Here is a 22,837-nt window from a genome sequence, read left to right on the forward strand (position 1 = left end):
CCACTAGAATAGGCAGTCATGGAGAATGTGCAATCTAAGAACCCTCCCTCTCCACATGAGAATGATGAAAGTGGCACATATCTGCCAATTCAACCGTTCTAGTTGTAACTGGCCCACAGTTCATAGTAAGTAGCATTGAATTGGTTGTCGAGGGCTGGGAGAAAGGGCTACATAAGCTATGACTTGGGCTAGGTCACAAAGTGGATGCGTTTGTGAACAAACTATTTTAGCCACACTGGGTCTCGGTTTCTTCATCCACAAGCCTAACCCCCCTTGTGGAAATAAAGAAAACTATTCCTGGAAAGGAGGGGTTATGTCCATCTGAGCTTTTACTATGTGCAAGATTGCATGCATTCACCAGACCAACCAAAAACAGGCACGTCAAGTGTAGATTTAAACATATGACCCCAAGGGAGAAAGAAAGGGACATTTATTTCCCCCTCATAAAATAAGGGTTCATTTTAACTCTTTATTATAAAGATGTATTTACACAGAACAATCTTTACAAACAGAGTGAACAACAGTTACCAAAAGGGAGCAATTTCTCAAAGAAAAAGCTTTTACATTTTGTATAAATTAGCATAAGAACCATAAACAACCATCTTAAATATTTCACAAGAATCATTTCCTCCTCTGGCCTGTTTCTGTTCTCTCCCCCACCCCCCACATTTTCCCTGAATGTCCTGGCCTCCGGGAGCAGTACTGTAGATCATATGCATGTTAAATGTCCTGGACCTGGGGCTGATTGGCCTGAACCCAAACCTCTGCAGGTCACAGCAGGACTGCAGCCTAGCTGAAGTTGATAAAGCAGATAGATTGGGGTGTGTGTGTGTGTGTGTGTGTGTGTGTGTATGAGGACACACAAGCCAAGTGGGGGAAGTGTTCCTGGAGAGATCCCTCTGAAGCCCTGGCTTCTCCCCCTGCCCCCACCTTAGGGAACTTGAGGGCGCAGAAATCCAGGGCAAAGAAACTCTCTTCAGGGAACCCTGAGGGAGATGAAAATCAATTGTATTTGAACGCTTACTCTGTGCAGAGCACTGTTTTAAGTGCTTGAAAGAGTACAATATAACTAAACAGACACATTTCCTGCCCACAGTGAATTTACAGTCTAAAGGGATAGCACCCAGATTTAGCTTCAGAAAGCAGCAACTGCCAGGGCCAAGTGGGGAATAGCCCAAAACCAATGACAGGGCCCAGAACCCAAGGAGAACCAGGCAATCCCTAGACTCTGACCCAGTGACAGTGATGACCCAGTCCCTACTACACCCTCTCACCCAACTTGCCCTGATCTCCCTGCTGCCACTCTGGGCAGGGTCATGCTACAAAACATCCCAAGGAGTGATGGGCATGGTTGCAGGGAGAAGGGGACATGTGCCTCAATTTACACACTCTCTGGCTGGCTGGGCACATCCAGGTGGGCAGCTCTGGGGTCTGGGCAGAGTTGCCCCCTCTGGTAGTGGGCAGGCAGCCAGGAGATTGCACCATGGAAAAGTATTCTCCAATCCATCTCCCGTTCTGGGCCCTCAGTTCTTTTGGTTCATTCGGCTGACCCAGCATCCAGCAAAACTAGAAATCCCAGGCTGCCTTCTCAACTGGGTGGGCAAATGGCGGCCGAGTGGGAGGCATCCTGAGCACAGAGAAAACCTTGGTTTGTTTCACAGCTGTTGGGGTAGCTACAGGTTAGATCTTGAGGGAGTCCATGAGGCTCCGGAATCTGAGCCCCTCAATTTCAGGCTCTTCTTCAATCAATAAAACCCAGCCCCCTTTCCCAATACGCCAAACTCCATAGAATCTAAACTGTATGGTCCTTGAGGGCAGGCAACTTGTCTACCAACTCGACTGTATTCTCCCAAGTACTCAGTGTGGCAGTGTCCTGCATACCATAAGCACTTAACACGACCGATTAATCGACCTAAGATCTTAGGGCTCTGTATCATTCCCCTGAATCTGCCCCCCAAATCTCTTGGGGTACTAAGCTCCCAGTCCTCTGGCTAGACCCCTACCTCAATCCTAAACCTTGTCATAAAACCCCCTTGCAGTCAGCTGAAATTTCCTGCTTACCCAGACCTCTCTCCTAGTGTTCTTGAGGAAGGGGACCCTGCAGAGAAGAAACAAGGGGCTTCTTGCTGCTTTACGGAACAGCCAAGCCAACCCATTCCTCTCCCTAACCTCCTACCCAAGACATCCATTAACCAAGTTGAAAAATCAGGGACCGGGACAACAAAGCTAAGAAGTCTGTTGAGCTTGAAGCGTCTCCCACCATAGCATTTCCACTCCACTGTGCTGGGAGGCTGGCAGTTTCAAGGAGATGGGGCATGAGGGGCTAGCTGCTGGGGAAGGCAATCAGAGGTCCCAAAGTTGTTTTGGTTGCATTAGGTTTAAAATGCTAGTGGTCGCTTGAGCCAGAAATGGGAAGAGGTCACTAGGTCAAAGCATTTAAAGCTCTCTCTTGGCCCTTAAAAAAACAACCCATAAAAAACATCACTCTCCCTTTGAGTTAAAAAGCTCTCATCCCTTTTTCAAACTCTATCTGATTTGGTTGCACTGTTAAATACCTGTAATAACAGGCCGCCACGTGGTCGGGAAATGGAATACTGACAAGACACAGGGAGTTACGCAGGTATGCTAGGCTGGTATACTGAATACACCCAACAGGTTATGAAGGTATACTGGACGGCTATAAAATATAACACGAAAGCACCAAATATATGAAATGCTGTGCCACTGAGGGGTAGGCCCTGAACCTGAGGCTGTCCGGGGTGAAGAGGGCACAGACCAGGAGACTTCTGAGTGAGGGCCCAGCCCTGGGCTAATCGCAAAGGAGAAGGGCATGTTCTTTGACGCATCTTGTGACTGACTCTTGGCAGAGAATACAAATCTTCCATGTCCACCCTGGATCCCCATCAAAGATGGGAATAATAAGGTTTTCTTTGTGACCGCCTGCCACCTCCTCCCTGGCACTGGTACCTGGGCAGGGCAGGGGATGGGGCCAGATTCTGCCATGATGTCTGGTTTCTTGCCTCAAGAAAGGTCAGGGATAAGCACATGTCCTCCCTGCCAGGTCTCCAAAATGGACCTCATGGGGAATGGGGATCACCTGGAAAACTCCCACCCTGCAACATGCCCTTTTGGCACAGGGAAGACCAAAGAAAGAATTCTGGGACTGAGGCCTCTCTGGACACCCCAGGTGCCCACGGTCATGGGCTGGGCTTGGAGCAGGAGGATGAGGCAAGACTAAGGACTGGGCAGCTCCAGATGGCAGAGAGAAGGAATTTCAGTTTTCTAAACTTTTAAATCCAAGATCTTAGGAGGTTTCAGCACCTAGAGAATAAATAAACACCCCCCAAATCCATTATCTTAACAAAAATAACTTTCTTCGACTTTCTATATATATGTACTTATATATATATCTTCTTATCTTTTTTTAAATTTCTAAAGGGGAGAGGGGAAGAGGAAACATACAACATAAAGGCAAGGGGAGACAGGGGCATTTCCCCCAGACAAAGAGGAACAGCCCCATATGACAAAGTGCTTCTCGTTCAAGCTGTGTTCTCACCTCCTCATCACACCCCTCACCCTCAGATGAGCAAGGACACAGCTGTTCCTTTGGCTGTGCCCAGCTCACACACCTTGAGGAGAGAGATCCAAGGTTTAGGCCAGACACCAAGGACAGGTAGACTCTTCATGTCAGCGGCTTTTCCGGGTAGAGCCAACGTCCCCTCGCTCCCCCCCACCAATTGATAAACCCAAATCAATCAGTCTTCACCCCAAGGCACAGCTTCCCCACCCAATTCCCCCCAAGGGATCCCAGAGACTCCCTATCCAGCAACTCCTTCCCCAAGCAAGCAGTCTTCTGAGGCCTGGATTCCCCTTTCAGCCCCATCTCCACCAGCCGATCTGACCCAAGCAAGCTCAGGGACATTTGGGGAGAGAATCCGGGGAGACAAAAGACACAGCTGCTTCGGGATACATGGTGCTGAGAGACGACTTCTCAAACTGGGGTTAGCGGGAGATGGGGGCACATAGTGAAGAGGGTATTGTGGGAGGAGGCTGGAGAAGAATGGGGAAGATAGAAAACAGGGAAGGAACGATGAAGGCAGGGAGAAGGCATAGAGGATGGATCCAGGAAAGCCGAACCGGATGCAGGATCACTCAGTCTTGAGCAGCCACATGGGGAGGTTGGCAGGTGGGAATAGCCTGGACACATCAGCAGGAACGAGCCCCAAACTCAGGACCCGAAGACAAGCGAATCAGTCTGTCAAACAAAGATGCGGGTGGTGGGATGGGGCAGATCCTTGTCCCCTCACTGGCCCTACAAAATAAGCACAAGGAAGAAAGACTGGTCAATTGGGACACTCCAGAGTAACCTCTCAAAAAGGAGTGGGCAGGATAATAATAATTGTGGTATTTGTTAAGTGCTCACTATGTGCTGGGCACTATACTAAGCGCTAGGGTGGACAGGCAAATCGGCTTGGACACAGTCCCTTGTCCCACGTGGGGTTGAGTCTCAATCCCCAATTTACGCATGAGGTAACTGGGGCATAGAGAAGTGATTTGTCCAGGGTCACAGAGCAAAAGACAGCAGACAAGAGCTGGAATTAGAACCCATGACCTTATGACTCCCCTCCAAAAGAGGCTGCCTGGGTTCACCCCAGGAACTTGGGCTGGGTGAAAGAAAGAATGGGGCAGAGTTCCTTCAGACTGTGCTGAGACACTGCTCCTCAATGGGAAACAGGAGTTGGGGGCTTCAGAGCAATCCCCATACACCCCACCCCAAGACATAATCTCTTACAGTCCAGAGGCTCTGATCTTCCTTGGGGAGAAAAGAGGGAAGGAGGTGAAGCAATGGCTTGATTATACACAACACTTCTTATCACGGTTTAACAGGCTACTTGTTAACATTTTTAAAACCCTGCAGTCTATATGGAAGTACTTATGGCAATATTTACTTGGCTCCTAAACTGAATGGGATATTGACTGATACAATTAAAGTGAAATAAGTTCTTTTACTCTAATGACAATCAGAACCAGATTCAGGAAAACCCACACAAATATGAAAGGAAGAGGCAGCCTGAATGTGGATTCACTCCCATTCCCCACCCTGGAGCTCCCTGGTGGCCTATGGGAGCTGCCACCCAATGCTGACTATCAAGCTGCTCTTCTTCCCTTCTCCCCAGGCAAGTCTGACCTCTTCTCCTCTTAGGGATTTTGGTGGAGGAAGATTGAGGTGGGGTGTGAGAGATGGGGTTACTGAGTCTTCCCTCAGCTTCAGCACCTACTGGCCAAGGTCAAAGAGAAGCAGCGTGGCCTAATGGATAAAGCATGGGAGTCAGAAGGACCTAGATTCAAACTCCAGCTCTGCCACTTCTTTGCTGGTTGTCCTTGGACAAGTCACTTAACTTCTCTGTGCCTCAGTTATCTGTAAAATGGGATTAAGAATGTGAGCCCCATGAGACGGGGACTGTGTCCAACCTGATTATCTCGTTATCTTCTTATTATCCACAGCTCTTAACACAGTGCTTGGCATCTAGTAAAACGCTTAACAAAAAAAAAGTGCTCTTGCTCAGACTTTTCAGTTGGACATTTTCCTGTTCCCTACCCCTCTGCACAGGGTGTGTGTGCATATGTGCACATTAAACCTGATGGAAGAGTTAGGGAGGCGGGAAAAAGAGCAGAAGGGAACTTCAGCTGAATGCCAGCTGTGAGTGAGGCTCCTGAGAGAGTGAGTGGGAAGGTGGGGGGAGGGGGAGTGGAGTCCCTCTCCTCAGCACAGACTTAGGGTGAAGATTCTTTCTTCTCCATCCTTAAGAACAGATGCTCCAGGAAGCAACGTGGTAAATCACGCCCAGGGGAATTTCATGCTTAGGAAGTAAATTGTGATCATTTAGTTTGCCTCCCCCATAGCTGCCACTGGAGAACTCTAGGATTCCCACTGAGCTAATTAGTAAGTGAACACAATCTATTCAAATAGATTAGGGAAGGACTTTCTTTTCAAAGTGGCATGACAGGGCACTGTAGACCTTTCTTCCCTTAAAAAGAATCCACCGTATCTTTGGAGCTACCTTCTTCTATGGCTTCATGACCTTTTTTTTCAGATGTCAGTATCCACCCAAATCCCCTTCAGTTTCAACTGTCATAGGGCTTCAATTCAGGGATTTCAGGAATTGTTGGGGTTTTTTGTTTAAATGAAAAGGGAAAATGTCTTCCCCCTCTAGGAAAAAGAAAGATTATTGGCTATTGAAGTATCGTAAATCTGTTGGCTAAGCGTAATCTGTATCTCCCTCAGTCTACGGAATCCATCTAAAATGGACTTTAAAAAAGATCCCCAGAGTTTTCACTCATTTCTGATTATGGGTTTTGTGATTGTGAAAAATCCATCTTTCGGTGAAACATCATTTTTCCCTGAAAATGTATAGCAGCAAAGACTGATGAGTAGTGTTTGTAATTATTCTATGGACTTTCATGAAAACAGTTATTCAAAATCCATCTTGAAAAAATATTTGGTGGAACAGAGCTGTCCAAGCAGACAGCCAAAGGAGGATCAAGAAAATATAGCAAAGGAGCCTCCAGTCACAATATCTTACATATCCTAAATCTAGGCTGTTATGAAATTATTGAAGATTACACACTGCAAGAGACAAATTACTGAAGAAACTAATAACTCTTGAGCATCTCCAGTTATGAGAATATGGATGCCACTTGGTAAAGAGAAGCAGCATAGCCTAGTGGACAGGGTATGGGCCTGGAAATCAGAAGATTCTGCGTTCTAGTCCTGACTTGGCCACTTGCCTGCTGAGTCTAGTCCTGACTTGGCCACTTGCCTTCTGAGTGACCTTAGGCCTTAGTTATCTCATCTATAAAATGGGGATTAAGACTTTGAACCCCATGTGGGACAGGAACTCTGTCCAACCCAATCCACCCCAACACTTAGTACAATGCCTGGCACACAGTAAGCACTTAACAAGAATACCATCACAGCGGATGCTGACATCCCCTTAAGCTTCTTAATTTATATATGGAAAGATAGTCTGGGTCCCAGAGGCAGAAAGTTCTTCTAAAGTGACACCTCAGACCAATTTACTAGTTCTTTGATGGGTTTCCACAAGGGAAAGAGAACCAGCTGGGGAGTGGCTAGGCCCGTATGTGTCAGCGGCCCAAGCTCCGGACCCCACTCTGATGGGCTTGGAGGCTTAATAATAACGATAACTGTGGCTTTTGTTAAGTGCTTACCATGTGCTACTAAGTGCTAGGGTAGGTACATGATAATCAGACCAGACTGTCCCTGTTCCACATGGGGCTCATTGAGGAGGAGGGAGAACAAACAGGTATTTAAACTCCATTTTACAGATGAGGAAACTGAGGCACAGAGAATGTGCCTGACGTCACACAGCAGGCAAGTGGCAGATTTACCTGGCCTTCCCTCTCATCGCTCTCCTGCTGCTCCCTGCCTTTTCCAATGCCTCCTTCTCCTTTAGATTCCACCATCTCCCTCCCATCCACCTTTGTTTCCTTCCATTCATTGCCCTCTGTTGCTCCTTCCTGCAGTTGGGGGGGTGGGGGGGAAGAGATAAATGAGAAAGATGACAGTAGACAGATGTTCCAGCTAGCCAGATGGCTAGGAAACAAGGCATTTCCCCATCCCAAGGAGAGTCCTTCCAGCATTTTCCCAACCTGCTATGAACAGGCTCTCCACCTGGGGCTCAGTTACCTGCTCAGAAAGGCATCGGCCCCTTGTGTGAGAGCCGGGGTCTGGGTCGGCGGAACTTCCTCCGACCTCCCTGCCGGGGTCCCACGCCATTCCTCATGGTCTTTGGTTGCACCAGGTGGCGGATGTGCCCCTCCTCCAGTTCTCTTCCATCAGAAGCCTCGGGCAGTGGCCCTGTGGACAGGAAGTCAGTCAGTCGATCATATTTATTGAGCATTTACAGTATGCAGAGCACTGTACTAAGCACTTGGGAGAATACAATACAACAATAAACAGACATTCCCTGCCCATGACAAGCTTGCAGTCTAAAAGAAGTCAAGAGGAAGCAGCATGGCATAGGGGATAGAGCACAGGCCTGAGAGTCAAAAGGTCATGGGTTCTAATCCCAGCTCCTTGGGCAAGTCACTTCACTTCTCTATGCTTCAGTTACCTCATCCGTAAAATGGGGATTAAGACTGTGAGCCCCATGTGAGACAGGGCCTGGGTCCAACCCAATTTGCTTGTATCCACCCCCGAGCTTAGAACAGTGCCTGGCACATAGCATTTAACAAATATCATTATTATTATGAGTATTATTTAGAGGGGGGTGCTTAGAGGAAGGAGGTCATTAACAAAGGAGAGCTCGCTAGCCCTCATGGCTGACCCCTTCCTGCACTGGCCCCAAAAAGCGCCAGTAGCCAGTCATTTTTCCTTTAGCTTCTCAGAGTAGCAGCGTGACCTAGTAGAGAGTGCAGGACGAGGAGTCGGAAGACCTGCTCTGAAGTCAGAAGTCACAGCTCTGCCATTTGTCTGCTGTTGGACCTTGGATAAATCACCTCACTCCTCTGGGACTCAAATTCCTCATCTGTAAAATGAGAATTCAATACCTGCTCACCCCATCCCCCAGCCTTTAAACTGAAAGCCCCATTTGGTATAGGGGCTGGATCTGATTGAATCGTACCTATCCCAGTGCTTGGCATGTAGTAAATCAATCGTATTTATCAAGTTCTTACTATATGCACAACACTGTACTATGTGCTTGGGAGAGTACAATATAACAATATTAACAGAGTTGGTAGACATGTAGGCATGTTCCCTGCCCAAAATGAGATTACTTAAATGTCACAATTCTTTTGTTCTGGGATTCTCTTTATCTCTTTTCTGGGCTGGCCCCTTCCAAATTCCGTGGTTTGGAGTCTCTTCCTTATTCCATGTCTAAGCTAGGCTGAACCCAAGTGCTCTTTTCCTTCTTTCAACCTGGCTTTCTCCTAGCACCTGATTGAGAAACCCTTGAGTTTTCTCACCCTACAGATGCCTGCTGAACCACAAATAAAACAGGCCTAGCTAGTCTGCTCACTGAGCTTCTACTCTATACCAACCACTGGAATGATAATAAATAACAGTAACTGTGGTATTAATTGAGACCTTACTATATGCCAGGAACTAAACTAAGCACTCGAGTAGATACAAACACAATCACAACAGAAACAGTCGCTGTCCCACAAGGGGCTCACCTACTAAGAAAGAGGGGGAAGAGATATCTAAGCCCCATTTTACAGATGTGGAAACTGAGGCACAGAGCAATGAAGTGACTTGCCCAAGGTCACACAGCAGACAAGTGGCAGAGCCAGACCAGAACCCTGGTTACCTGACTGGATTCTAGAAGCAGCAGGTAGAGCCCCAGGACTCTTGTTTTCTCTCTGCTCCATCACACGCTGGTTTCCTCTCACTCTCCTCCACAGAATCTTCCCATTATAAGTGGTATTTATTGAACCCTGACTGTGTGCACAGCACTGTATGAAATGCTTGTAAGAGTACAATACAGAGTTGGTAGACATGTTCCCTGACCACAACAAGCTTACAGTCGAGAGGGGCAGACAATATAAAGAATTTATAGTACAATGTATAATTTAGATGATAAGTAATTCATAATATATAATGCAGCTATCCCCAGTTTATCTGGGGTACCTCTCCACCAAAATGGCTGAGAAGGCCATTTCCTCCTGAGGAAGGAAGAGTTGTTAAAATTAGTTTCGCTGGATGGGTGGAAGAGAAGGTCTCTCCCTGATGCAGCCCCCTGTTCTGACTTCATCCCACTTCCTTCCTCCTGCCATTATTATAGCTGGGGCAGAAGGGGTTATTTTTGGGGAAAAAGTAGTAGGAAGTTTCAATCTCCTCCTGTCAACTCCAGATGTCACTGGGGCCCTCTCTCTTCCTCATGCACCAGCAACGTGCTCCCATCCACTTACATCTTCCTGGAACCACTCAGCCCATTCTTGGCTTTCTCTAGGAAGTGCCTGCCCTCAACTCCCAGGAAGGAATACATAGCAACTTACAGGAAGTCACGTCTGGAGCCTATCACTAAACCACATCCCTCCCCTCTTCATTAGTAACTGTCATATTTGTGAAGCGCTTACTATGTGCCAAACACTGTACCCTGGGATAGATAAAGGTAATCAGGTTGGGTGCAGTCCCTGTCCCACATGGGGCTCACAATCTTAATCCCCATTTTACAGATGAAATAATGAAGGGACAGAGAAGTTAAGTGACTTGCCAAATCAAATAGCAGACAAGGGGGGAGCTGGGATTAGAACCCAGGTTCTTCTGACTCCCAGGCCTGTACTCCATCCACTAGACCATGCTGCCTCATCATCATCATCACTATCGTCAGTGGTATTTATTGGTGAGTGCTTACTGTGTTCAGAGCACTGTAATAAGCACTTTGGAAAGTACAGTACTACAATAAACAGACATTCGCTGCCTACAATGAGCTCACAGTCTAGGTGGGGAGACAGATGTTAATATATATAAAGAAATTACACACACATATATACACATATATACCTCTCTCTCTATATATAAATATATATGTGTGTGTGTATATATGTGCACCATGGGGCCGGGAGAGGGCAAAAGTACTTGGAAAGTGCTTGGGAGAGTACAATGCAACAGAATTGATAGACACATTCCCGACCCACAACAAGCTTACACTGAACTCTCTTCCCTCTCTTCTACGGGTAGGGGGGGATACCCCATGATTGACAACCTTTCAACTTGTGAAAATTTCCCTCTGACCACCTCAACTGATTCTCCCAGCACTCTGTCCCATTAGGCACCCAGCAGCCAGGCCAGACGGTAATCTTAAATTGAGAAGGGCTGCAAATGGGAGTGCAGGTTCAGGACCTAAAACTGCAATCCCAAGCCCCACACTGCCGACCACATGACTCTGCTTTAGTTGTTTCAGTCGGTACCTCAGTTTCCTCAGAAAGTATTCCCAAAGGGAATACTTACAAGGCCTTGGCAAATGTCACAGGGCTAACTTATCAGCGTTCCTCATTCCCCCTGTCCAGAGGCAATGTGCTTTACCATGCTTTGCACACAGTAAGCGCTCAGTAAATACAGCTGAATGAATGTCAAGTCCCCATATGAAGATGCAGTCCTAAGAGTTGCATTCTGATGGGAGCTGATGGGGGTGGGGGTGTTAGTACACCTCCAAACCACTTAAGGGACTGGTTTCATCTGGAACTAAAGTAACAGCTTCAAGTGGCTCCGACCCTTCTCTGCTGTGTCACCTTGGGCAATTCCCCTCATTTCTCTGGGCCTCAATGTTCTCACCTCTAAACTGGGAGTAAATCCTACTCCCTTCTACTTGGACAGAGAGCCCCATATGGGACAGGGGCTGTGTCTAACTTGAATACTATTGAATATCTTGTATCTACCTCAGTGCTTAGGACAGTGCTTGACACATAGTAACAGTTTAATAGCAAAATTATCAAGAAAGGAGGGAAGGAGAACGAAGCCATAAGACGACTGGAGGTAATAATAATTATGGCACGTTAAATGCTTATTATGTGCCAAGCACTGTTCTAAGCACTGGGGTAGATACAAGTTAACAGGTTGAACACAGTCCCTCTCCCACATTGGGCTCACTCTCAATCACCATTTTTTACAAATGAAATAACTGAGGCCCAGAGAAGTTAAGTGACTTGTCCATGGTAACACTGTAGGCCATTCCTCTCTGATGAGGGCCAGACCTAGATTTCCCCACCTGTTTCTGAAGTCCTACGCCCTAGGACTCAGCCCTGCCCTGGGATGGCTGGGGCAGGCTGCTCCAGGCACGCCCACCCTCGACCCCCCCATGACACAGAGTCCCATGACCCATTAAGGTGGAAGGCTGGCCATGGCAAGGAGGCAGCAGGGAGGCTGGCTTCCTGAATGACGCCCCCTCTGGGAGCCATCAGGATGCTGTAGTACTTCCTAGAATGCCGCTTCCTGGTCAGCGAGAGCCGGATCACCTGCTTCCCAGAGCGCAGCCTGCCAGGAGAGCTTCCCAGAGGGTGGCACTCCCATCTCCATCACAGCCTCGGGTCCTCCTAGCACCTCATTTTCACTCCGCTTCCCATGCTGAAGGTCCCTTCTTCAGATCTTTCTTCTCCACAAATACCTCACCCCCATCACATGCTCACACCTTACCCCCTACCCCTCATCTCTGCTTTCAGCCCACAGACTCAGCTCCGCTTAAGTCTCTGCTTCTCACTTCCCTTCCCCTCCACCCGATCACAAAGTCCACATGCGATTTCGGCTCCCATCACGGCGCCTTCCTCCAGGTTCTTGATTCTGAGGGTCAGCCTCTGTAAGTCAAGGTACTTTCCACATTCAGGACTCTTGGTCTGAGAACCTCTTAAGTGTCACGTCTCCATCCAGAGAGAGAGAGAAAGAGAGAGAGTTTTTTCTTTTTTTCGGGGAGGTGGGGGAGGCGGGTGGAACCGGTTCTTTCCGAGCCAGAGCCGCTGTGGAGATGCAATCCTGGTCAAATTGTCCAAAAAATGACACATATGCTTTGTCCATCTGGCTGGCAGATTCCAGAAAGCTGTGTAAATGCAGACTGAATACCATGAGAAACGCCCCTGACTCCACTGAGGCCTGAAACCTTTTTGGGAGAGGTGCTGCCCTCTTAAAGCCAGTCATTTCACAAAGTGGCCCAATCAAGGAGCACCTTCTTGCTCTCTGACAGCATTACAGTGGCACAGAAGTCCGAAAGCCCACATGCCAGGGACAGAGCTCTGGTGGAAAGAGGGAGGACTGGACCATTTTAGAGACTCTCTGCCCTGCTGCTCTCATTCCCACCCCATCCCAGCAGCTGAGCCTAGTGGAAAGAGCATAGGCCTGGGAGTCAGAGGACCTGGGCTTGCCTGCTGTGTCCTTGGGCAAATCACTTAACATCTCTGTGCCTCAGTTCCCCAATCTGCAAAATGGAAATTCAATACCTGTGCTCCCTCCTACATAGAATATGAGCCCCATCTGGGACCCCAGCACTTAATAGCGTGCTTGGCACATAGTGATCGCTTAATAAATAAATGAATAAATAGATAAATCACAATTATTATTATTATTATTCCCCAGATGTTACCCAGATTGTAGACTATGACTCTTGGGTTGCAGTAGAGACCTAAGCAACCCACCCTCTAGCCATGGGAAACACTCCAAACCAGGGGAGACCAGTGCTCGGCACATAGTAAGCGCTTAACAAATACCAACATTATCAGATTAGTAACCAAGTCCCACCCAAAAGCTGGTTTTGCTGTTTAGTGTTGGTCAGTTAAACCAGCCAGTCCGTCGATAGCATTGACTGGGCAATAAAACTGTGGGTTGCACGTGTTACCAAGCTGTGCTAAATGCTGGGGTAGAGTCAGTACACTCAGATCAGAGCCAGTTCTGTCCAACATGGGACTCACAAGTCTGAGTTCTTTATGCAGGGTACTGGACTGTTTCACCCCCTTCTTTATTTTTAGATTGCATGAACCCCTTGAGGTACATGGACGGTCTACTTTTAAACCCTGCACATTTTTCCCCCAATATTTAGTACAGTGCATTGCACACAGAGAAGCAGCCTGGCCTAATGGATAGAGCCCAGGGTTGGGAGTCAGAGCACCTGGGTTCTAATCCCAGCTCCATCACTTGCCTGCTGTGTGATCTTGGGCAAGTCGCTCCTTTGTGACTCAGTATCCTCATCTGCAAAATGAGGATCGGACAGGGAACGTGTGCGTTATACTATAGTCTCCCAAGCGCTCAGTGTGATGCTCTGCACGTAGGTTTTAAAAAAAATATTGAGGATTGAATGTTTATTTTCCCTCCTGCTTAGACTCCATGTGTGACAGGGACTGAGTCGAGCCTCATTATCTTGTATCTACCTCAGCACCTGGCCCAGAGTAAGTGCTCAAAAACACCTCAATTGTTATTACTAAACCATTACTACTATTGCTACTACTCTACTACCCCCAACTGAGCGCTCTGCACACAGTAAGCACTCAATAAATACGACTGAATGAGTGAATTTTTCTTATTCCTCCCCCTTTTACATTGCCTATCTGCACCCTTGTTATTCACCCCACCCTCAGTCCTACAGGACTTATATGCATATCCAATATTTATTCATATTAATGTCTGCCTCCCCCTCTAGACTGTAAACTCCCTGTGGGCAGGGATCATGTCTACCAACTCTGTACTATACTCCCCCCGGCACTTAGCACAATGCTCTGCACACAGTAAGCTCTCAAATATTCATTGCTCAGGGCTTAGAACAGTGGTTGGCACACAGTAAGCGCTTAACAAATTCTACCATTATTGACCCTACTACTAGATTCTGTGAGGAATTCTAGTGACTGCCGTGCAGCTTATAGGAGTGAAACTTTGATTAGCCTAAAGCTAACAAAGAGAGGTAGACCAAAAAAAAACAGGCTCAGATGTGGCTCTTGGGGTTCAGCTAAAGGCAATAAAGTCTGGTCGCAAGGCCAGCCCTCGTGCCTTGTATTAGTTTCCTACTGTTCCCGGGTGGGAGGGATGGAGAGCAGACCCATCTTTGGGTCCCCAGACAGTGGCACAAGCTCCCCATGGTGGAGACAGCACACTCTGAACACTCTCCCGTGTTGTTGTTTTGCTCGGCTCTCCAAACCATGTTGTTCTGACACGATGAGGCTTGTTATCGCCATGAAAAGCGCTTTGTCCAAGCTAAAAGGCACAGGGGAAAGGAAGAGCCATCAAATTCCTGTCAACAACATGTCAATGGCAAAACACCCATTAACTCTGGCCTGCCTTGGTTGGGCTGGCCCATCTTGGCCGGGTGGCTCAATTCTTGTTCATCACTTGTTCACCTGCTCTTGTCCCCGTGAACTAACTCCCTCCCGAGGGCGGTCCCACACATCATAACTCCACACTCTACACGATGGATCACTCCCTGGCTGGGCTCAGATGACCCAGCCCCAGAAAGGGATGGACCCTGACTACAAAACCCACACTAGCGTAACACCTTCCAACTCCCACCCCAACGGGACCATCATATTCTTCCCTTCCACACCGCCCCAGCCGACACTCAGTCAACCCTCCTAGGGTCGACTTCCGGAGAGTGAGGAAGAGAAGCAACAGGATACAAAGAGCCTTGCTGGCTGGGTCAGTGAAAGAGGTGACTGGTAATCCCTCAGTTGGAATGGAGAAGCTTTGCCGAGTGGAGACCATACAATCAAGATCAATGAATCGATCCTTATGTAGTAAGCATTTACATGTGCAGAGTCCTATTCTAAGCACTTGGGAAAGTATGACGTAGTGGATAGAGCATAGGCCTGGGAGTCAGAAGGTCATGGATTCTAATCCCGGCTGCCACTTGTCTGCTCTGTGGCCTGGGGCAAGTCACTTCGCTTCTCTGTGCCTCATTTACCTCATCTGTAAAATGGGGATTAAGATTGTGAGCCCCATGAGAGACAGGGAATGTGTCCAACCCAATTTGCTTATATCCACCCCAGCGCTTAGTATAGTGCCTGGCACAGAGTAAGCGCTTAAATACCACAATTATTATTAACAGAGTCGGCAGATATGTTCTCTGCACACGAGAGAACTGGGATCTTGCCAGGGTCCTAGAGAAACTCACTTGGTAACATCGCAGGGTGCACTGCCAGATCCCTCTGGGACATCAAGTACCCATCCAGAGTTTGTAAAATGGCAGCTGCCCCACCCACAGGTCGAAAAGATGAAATAGGATTGAGGCAGTGCTCAGGATGGTGGCATAAACCTGCCCTCCTCACCAGCTTGAGAAGCAGCTTGGCTTAGTGGAAAGAGCATGGGCTTACGAGTCGGAGGTCGTGGGTTCTAATCTTGGCTCCGCCACTTGTCAGCTATGTGATCTTGGTCAAGTCACTTAACTTCTCAGTGCCTCAGTTACCTCATCTGTAAAATGGGGATGAAGACTGTGAGCCCCACGTGGGACAACCTGATTACCTTCTATGTACCCCAGTGCTTAGAACAGTGCTTGGCGCATAGTAAGCGCTTAACAAATACGAACATTATTATTATTATTAAATCTGCAGGATTTAGCGGTTGGAGATCATCAGGCTGGAGGACTTTTTTTTTGTTATGGTATTTGCTAAGCGCTTATTATGTGGCAGGCACTGTTCTAAGCATAAGGTAATCAGGCAGTCTTAATCCCCATTTTGCAGATGGGGTTACTGAGGCACAGAGAAGTTAAGTGACTTGGAAGAGAAGTGGAGGAGCCGGGACTAGAACTCAGGTCCCTCTAACTCCCAGGTGAGTGCTCTATCCACTACACCATGCTGCTACTCTTGACAGAGATCTGGCCTCCCACTGGCCTGGTTGGCAAGTGAAATGAGCTCATGCAGCACTTGGATCTTTTCCCTACCAGGGTGAGACTACAAGGATCAGGGGATGACTGACTCATGTTTCAGTGAAGGACCCATTGGCTCTCCCCTTCATGCCTATGGGTAGAGGAGAATGAGCCCTGCCTTTAATCAATGGTATTTACTGAACGCTTACTATGAGCAGAGCACTGCACTAAATGGTTGTGGGAATATACCACAACAAAATCAGTGGACACGTTCCCCGCCCATAAAGAGTTTACAATCTAGAGACTTACTTTTCCTCTGACCTTTTCTCAGGAGAAGACTCCGTTTTTTACAATATTTGTTAAGCTCTTTCTCTAATATCAAACACTGTTCTAAGCACTGGGGTAGATACACGTTAATCAGGTCGGAGGTAGTCCCTGTCCCACATGGATCTCACAGCCTAAGTAGGAGAGAACAGGTATTGAATCCCCATTTTACAGTTGAAGAAACTGAGGCACAGAAAACTTGAGACTTGTCCAAGGCCACACAACAAGCAATTCGCAGAGATGGGACTAGAACCCAGTCTTCTGGCTCCCAGGCTAGTACTTTAACCACTTGACCGCACTGTATCCCTTTATCCCTGGCTCCTCAGCATCCAATGAAACCCACGGAAACAACTGCTTCAAGACAGAAACTTGGTGTGTGCACACATATACACATGCCCTAGGGATTCTAGATGACTGCTTTGTGGACTGGGGGTTCTGGTTGGGACACCTCCACCCAAGGCAACTCTGGAGCCCAAAGAACTGTCTCCCTAATACCTGGGAGACTGATCTGGAACCAGACTGACCTATAGAGGGATAACACAACCCTGGAGAAATAGGACAAAGTGTATAAATAGATAATTTAAATAACCAGGAGAAGGAAATAAAAAAAACCTAGCCAGAAACCAACAGGCAGCCTGCAGGTGCAGGCAATAATCTGTGACTGGCCCCTTATTGTCTCCTCGCTCTCTCAAATTAATAAATACAATTGAATGAATGAACTAAGCAGGATATTCTGCCCTGCTTTAGGGGCAGACTTGCTGCATCTGAGTATCACTTACTCCCTACAGCCAAGATTCCTTCAGGGTCCAGGGTGGCTCCTAAAGCCATAGCTCTAACAGATGAGTCAAAAGAGAGGTGACAAACTTCCTTTTACACCTTATACTTTTCCACATCCCTCCCCCCGACCACACCATCCTCGACTCTTCTCCCTCCTTCCCCACTTGCTTTAGCTTTTCATCTCAATCTCATCCCAGGCCGGAGGCAGAGTCTAAAGTTTAAGAGGGTGACCACTTGCTTTCACCCTCCACACGGTAAGGTCGTTGTGGGCAGGGAAAGTACCAATAGTTATATAGTACTCTCCCAAGCATTTAGTACAGTGCTCTTCTCACAGCAACCACTCAATAAGTAAGATTTGATTGCTGTCACCCTCAGTTCTCTCAGCCTTGTGGGTATGAGCTACCCACTCTTGAGATCTTTTCATCCTCCTGTCCCTTCCCCCAACAGCTCCTGTAGCACAAAGAAACACTACTCCAGGCTATCACAAACACCACCTAGGTCTCTGGCTCACTTTCAGTGCCACCTGACTGCACTTGCTACTTTAGCAACCCTCCTCCTCCTCTCATTGACTTGCCCTTTGCTGCCAGAGATATTGCTCAGCCCAAACTGGAAATTTGAGGGCTCGTCCTCTTAGGAGGTGTTGGGTTTGCTCGCCTGCAAAGGAGCTCCCGACGTTCAGGGCATGTCAACCTCCTCCTCAAAATTCTCCAGTGGTTGCCTATCAACCTCCGTATCAAACAAAAACTCCTCTCTAGTGGCTTCAAAGCTCTCCATCACCTTGCCCCTTCTTACCTCACCTTCCTTCTCTCCTTCTACATCGCAGTCTGCACACTCCGCTCCTCTGGTCCCAACCTTCTCACTCTGCCTCGATCTCGCCTGTCTCGTGGCTGACCCCTGACCCATGTCCTACCTCTGGCCTGGATGGCCCTTCCTCCTCAAAGCCACCAATCACTCTTCCCCCCTTCAAAACCCTACTGAAGGCACACCTCCTCCAAGAGGCCTTCCCAGACTAAGCTCCTTTTTCCTCAGCTCCCCCTCCTCTGCATCACCTTGACTCACTCCCTTTGCTCTTTCCCCTCCTCCCCTCCCCACAGCACTTATGTATGCATCTATAATTCTGATTATTTATATTGATGCCTATTTACTTGTTTTGATGTCTGTCTCCCTGCCTCTAGACTATAAACCCATTGTGGGCAAGGATTTTCTCTCTTGTACTTTCCAAGAACTTAGGGCAGTGCTTTGCACACAGTAAGCACTCAAATATGACTGAATGAATGAATGTTTGGTGCTGGAGGGCGAGGTAGTGGGGGATGAGGATTGACGGGCTCTGGCAGAGCAGGGGCTAATCCAGGTCAGAACCCAAGAGGAAGATTCCAAGGCTGTAAAAAGCCGTGTGGTATCTCAGGACTGGAATAGCAAGCCTGACTGAGAGGGCAGAGGCTGAGTGGAATAAGGGGTTGTGATGCAGAGGAGAAGGGGGGTGGGAGGAGAAGAATGGTGGGAGGACAGGGTTGAAAAACTAAAGGATGGTTTGCAGGATGGGGCTGAAAAACTACAGGTATGAGGCAAGCAAGGCTGAGTGCATGGAATCTTATACACTCCTTCCTGGAGGCCACTGGCTTTCAGAGATACCACATGTTCTTCAAGTGAAGAGAGGAGCGGGGTCTGATATAGGAATGCCTCAGCATTTCAAGAGAATGGCCAATTTTCATCACATAAAATAAAATGATTTTTCATTAATTCATTCAATAGTATTTATTGAGCGCTTACTATGTGCAGAGCACTGTACTAAGTGCTTGGAATATACAATTCGGCCACAGATAGAGACAATCTCTGCCCATTGACGGACTTACAGTCTAATCAGGGGACGGAGACGGACAAAAACAAGACAACATAATCACGATAAATAGAATCAAGGGGATGTACCCCTCATTAACAAAATAAATAGCATAATAAAAATATATACCAATGAGCACAGTGCTGAGGGGAAGGGAGAGGGGGAGGAGCAGAGGGAAAGGGGGCTTAGCTGAGGGGAGGTGAAGGGGGGAAGGTGGAGGGAGCAGAGCAGAGAGGGAGCAGAGGGAGCCTAGGGAAAAGGGGAAGCTCAGTCTGGGAAGGCCTCTTGGAGGAGGTGAGCTCTCAGTAGGGCTTTGAAGAGGGGAAGAGAGTTTGGCGGAGGTGAGGAGGGAGGGCATTCCAGGACAGCGGTAGGACAGTAGGACGTGGGCCAGGGGTCAACGGATAGGCGTGAACTGGGGACGGTGAGGATGTGAGGTGAGGAGGTGAGCGGCAGAGGAGTAGAGCGTGACTCACAGGATGTCCCGAGGGATCAGTGGGCTTAGGGGTCTTTGGAGGGAGGCATGGATTTCTGAGCAAGAAGGAATCGCCTCCTTACATTTAATGACCATCACCAGGATACAGGACATTAAGTCACTGTGATTAGGCAAGGCCCTTTCCCTGACCATCAGATACTTTTCTTTGAACAAGCATAAGGAAACCTCCACTGCTGGCTGCTCAATCAAATCAATGGTATTTGAGTGCTATGTGCAGAGCACTGTACTAAGCACTTGGGAGAGTATAACACAACAGAATCAGCGGACAGGTTCCCTGGCCATGAGTTTACAGTCTAGAGGGATGCAGAGGATGCCAACTAGTTCACTCTAAAGGGTTCGTACCCTTCCAGGCTCCCATCCTTCTGAGAGCCATTTCCCAGAATCTGAGAGCCTTTTTCTGTATTCAGATAGTCCTCACCCTTGCTGCCTATGGGCAGGAGCTAGGGGGACTGGCAATCCCCCATGGCGGGAGACAGACTCATCCTTAGAAAGACCTTATGACCAGGTCCATCTGGAGTGGAACTTGGAGGGGCATTCATGTGGAGCGGCCAGCTGTGGGAGGCTCTGGGGCCGGCGGCACGCTGTGGCCAGATTGGAGAGAGAAGGAGATGGGGAGCCCCTGGATAGTGGTTTTGGGGTGACCGGGAGTGCCAGAAGGAGAGAGCTTGCATCCAGCCTCAGAGAAAGCCGTAAATCCCTCTCCTCCAGGTTGAAAGAGCAGGGGCGTCCCTCCAAGATCTGGGGCTTCGTGTTTGTTCTGGTTTGATGTTGGGAAATGGAGCAAGACCTTTCTCCCGGGTGCTGCGGGCGGCTTCGGGGAAGATCCCCTCAGCGTGGGGTCAGAAGGAAAAGGATTGCCCTTCACAGCCCCGGAGGAGGCGGAGGGGGAGGAGAAACCGCAGGAGGGGGGGAAAGGAAAAAGCTCCTGGCTTGCAAGGAGGCAGCAACAGCTGGCTCCTCGCGGTTCAGCCTATGCAACAAGTGTCACGTCTGCATATGTGTTCATCTCCACGCATTCGCGCGTCAATCCCGCAGCCCTCCATCCCTTAAGTGGAAAAAACCCAGCCGTCCCTTTCAGCTCCGGCCTTTCCCCCCCACCCCCACGACCCCCCGTCTGGGGCATTCGTTCCTCCACTGAGCCAACTGGTAAGGAGAGGGGCGTCCCCCACCTCGGACATCCCGGCCCCCCGCCGGCCCTGTCCATCAACCCTCCCCACCTTTGTCGCCCCCCGGCCCCGGGGAGAACTTGAGCCGGGGAAGGGCGCTTGGGTCCTCACTCACCTCCACAGACTGCGGTCAAGGTGACCCAGAGCAGGAGGAGAGCCAGCATCCAGAGCCGCGGATTCATGTTCCTCCTGCTGCTGGGGGGCTGGGAAGCCTGGGACCGGCGCCCGGAGCTGGGCTGCAGAGGGAAGAGCCTTGCAGGCGAGGGGGAGATCCAGAGAGGAGTGGGGAGTCAGTGGGACCGAAAGAGAGCGTGTGTGTGCAGGGTGGGGGTGCGTTTGGAGAGTGTGGGTGCGTTTGGGGGGGTGTGGGTGCGTTTGGAGAGTGGGGGTGCGCTTGGAGAGTCGGGGTGCGCTTGGAGAGTCGGGGTGTGTTTGGGGTGTGTGGGTGCGTTTGGAGAGTATGGGTGCGTTTGGGGTGTGTTGGGTGCGTTTGTTTGGAGAGTGTGGGTGTGTGCGCGCGCGCCCTGGTGCCAAAACCCAGATGCAAGCTGCTCCAGGTCCAGGAGGAGGAGAAGGAGAAAGAGGAGGAGGAGGAGGAGGAGGAGGAGGAGGAGGAGGGAGAGAGGCAGCCGAGCAGCTCCTTTGCACGGGGCCCTCCTCGGGGCGGAGCGGCTGGGCCTCCGGCGCACTCAGGCCGCCGCAGCCAAGTGCTGGCCGCTCACTCCGGGGGCCGCATTTGTAGGCGAGCCGTGAGGCTTGGAGCCGAGCCCACTCGGTCATGTGGTCAAGCGAGGGCCGCCCCTTCACACCCCCCCCCCCCACCTCCCACCGCCCGGGGAAGGGGAGCCCGAAGGGGGACCGACAACAAAGGCGGGCGGGCGAGCGGGCCAGCGGGCGGCGGGCAGCCTCCCACAAACGGTGCCAGCACAATACCGCCTGGAAGGGGGCCAGACGCTCTCCAGAGCCTTCAAGGATTCAAACGCAGGAAACGTTGGGAAAAACTTAACCCCTTCTCGCCTCGCTTCCTCCACAGCTGTCAGGAAACTTTGGGAAGAGGGAGGAGAGCAGAGCCCCCGCTGCCCGCCTTCTCCCCCGGACCCCGGCTTTGCCAGCCTCGCCCACCGGCTTCCCCTCCGCTCCTCTGGGAGCATGGCACCCCAGGAGCATGGTCGACTGTGCCCCGCTCACTTGGCTGCAGGAGAAGGGGCTACCCCCTCCACACCCCGACCCCCGTCGCCAAACCCTCAACAATAATAACAATGGCATTTGTTAAGCGCTTACTATATGCCAAGCCCTGCTCTAAGCGCTGGGGGCGGGATAGAAGGTAATCAGATTGTCCCATATGGGGCTCACAGTCTTGACCCCCATTTTACAGATGAGGTAACTGAGGCTCACTCTCCCAAAGTCACATAGCTGACAAGTAGTGGTAGGGATAAGAACCCATGACCTTTGACTCCCAAGCCCGGGCTCTTTCCACTGAGCCACGCTGCTTCTCATCCTTCCCCGCTTGACATCCTGGCTGGGTGGTCTGTCCTCTGGATCATAATAATCCTAGTCTTCGGTGAGTGCCTACTGTGTCAAGCCCTGGAGAGGATACAGGAGAAACAGGCCAGACATCAGCCCAGTCTCACATGGGGCTTGCATTCTGCAGGAAGGAAGAACAGGTATTTAACCCCCATTTCACAGATGAGGACACTGAGGCACAGAGATTCATTCATTCAATTGTATTTATTGAGCATCTACTGTGTGCAAAGCACTGTACTAAGTGCTTGGGAGAGTACATTATAACAGGCACATTCCCTGCCCACAAGGAGCTTGCAGTCTAGAGATGTTCAGTCGCTTGCCAAAGGTCACACAGCAGGTAAACGGCAGAGCCAGGATTAGAACTCAGAGCAGCCAAACACCATCCGACTTCCCAGGCCCTACCAGGATTTGTGGTTTT

At 49.4% G+C, this 22,837-nt stretch overlaps 1 protein-coding gene across 1 annotated transcript; it reads right to left on the reverse strand.

The window, feature by feature from the left end:
* Window positions 1-433: 433 nt before the first annotated feature.
* On the reverse strand, window positions 434-21,585 carry APLN (apelin). The gene is made up of 3 exons (XM_029068088.1): window positions 21,011-21,585; window positions 7,709-7,879; window positions 434-4,312 (listed from the first exon to the last, which is right to left on the reverse strand). Exons 1-2 carry the CDS (start codon window positions 21,075-21,077, stop codon window positions 7,713-7,715), a joined length of 234 nt encoding a protein of 77 aa, XP_028923921.1. The 5' UTR covers window positions 21,078-21,585; the 3' UTR covers window positions 434-4,312; window positions 7,709-7,712.
* Between the last annotated feature and the right edge of the window lie 1,252 nt (window positions 21,586-22,837).

The sequence above is a fragment of the Ornithorhynchus anatinus genome, chromosome 6 (genome assembly GCF_004115215.2).
Source record: "Ornithorhynchus anatinus isolate Pmale09 chromosome 6, mOrnAna1.pri.v4, whole genome shotgun sequence".
Lineage (NCBI taxonomy): Eukaryota > Metazoa > Chordata > Mammalia > Monotremata > Ornithorhynchidae > Ornithorhynchus > Ornithorhynchus anatinus.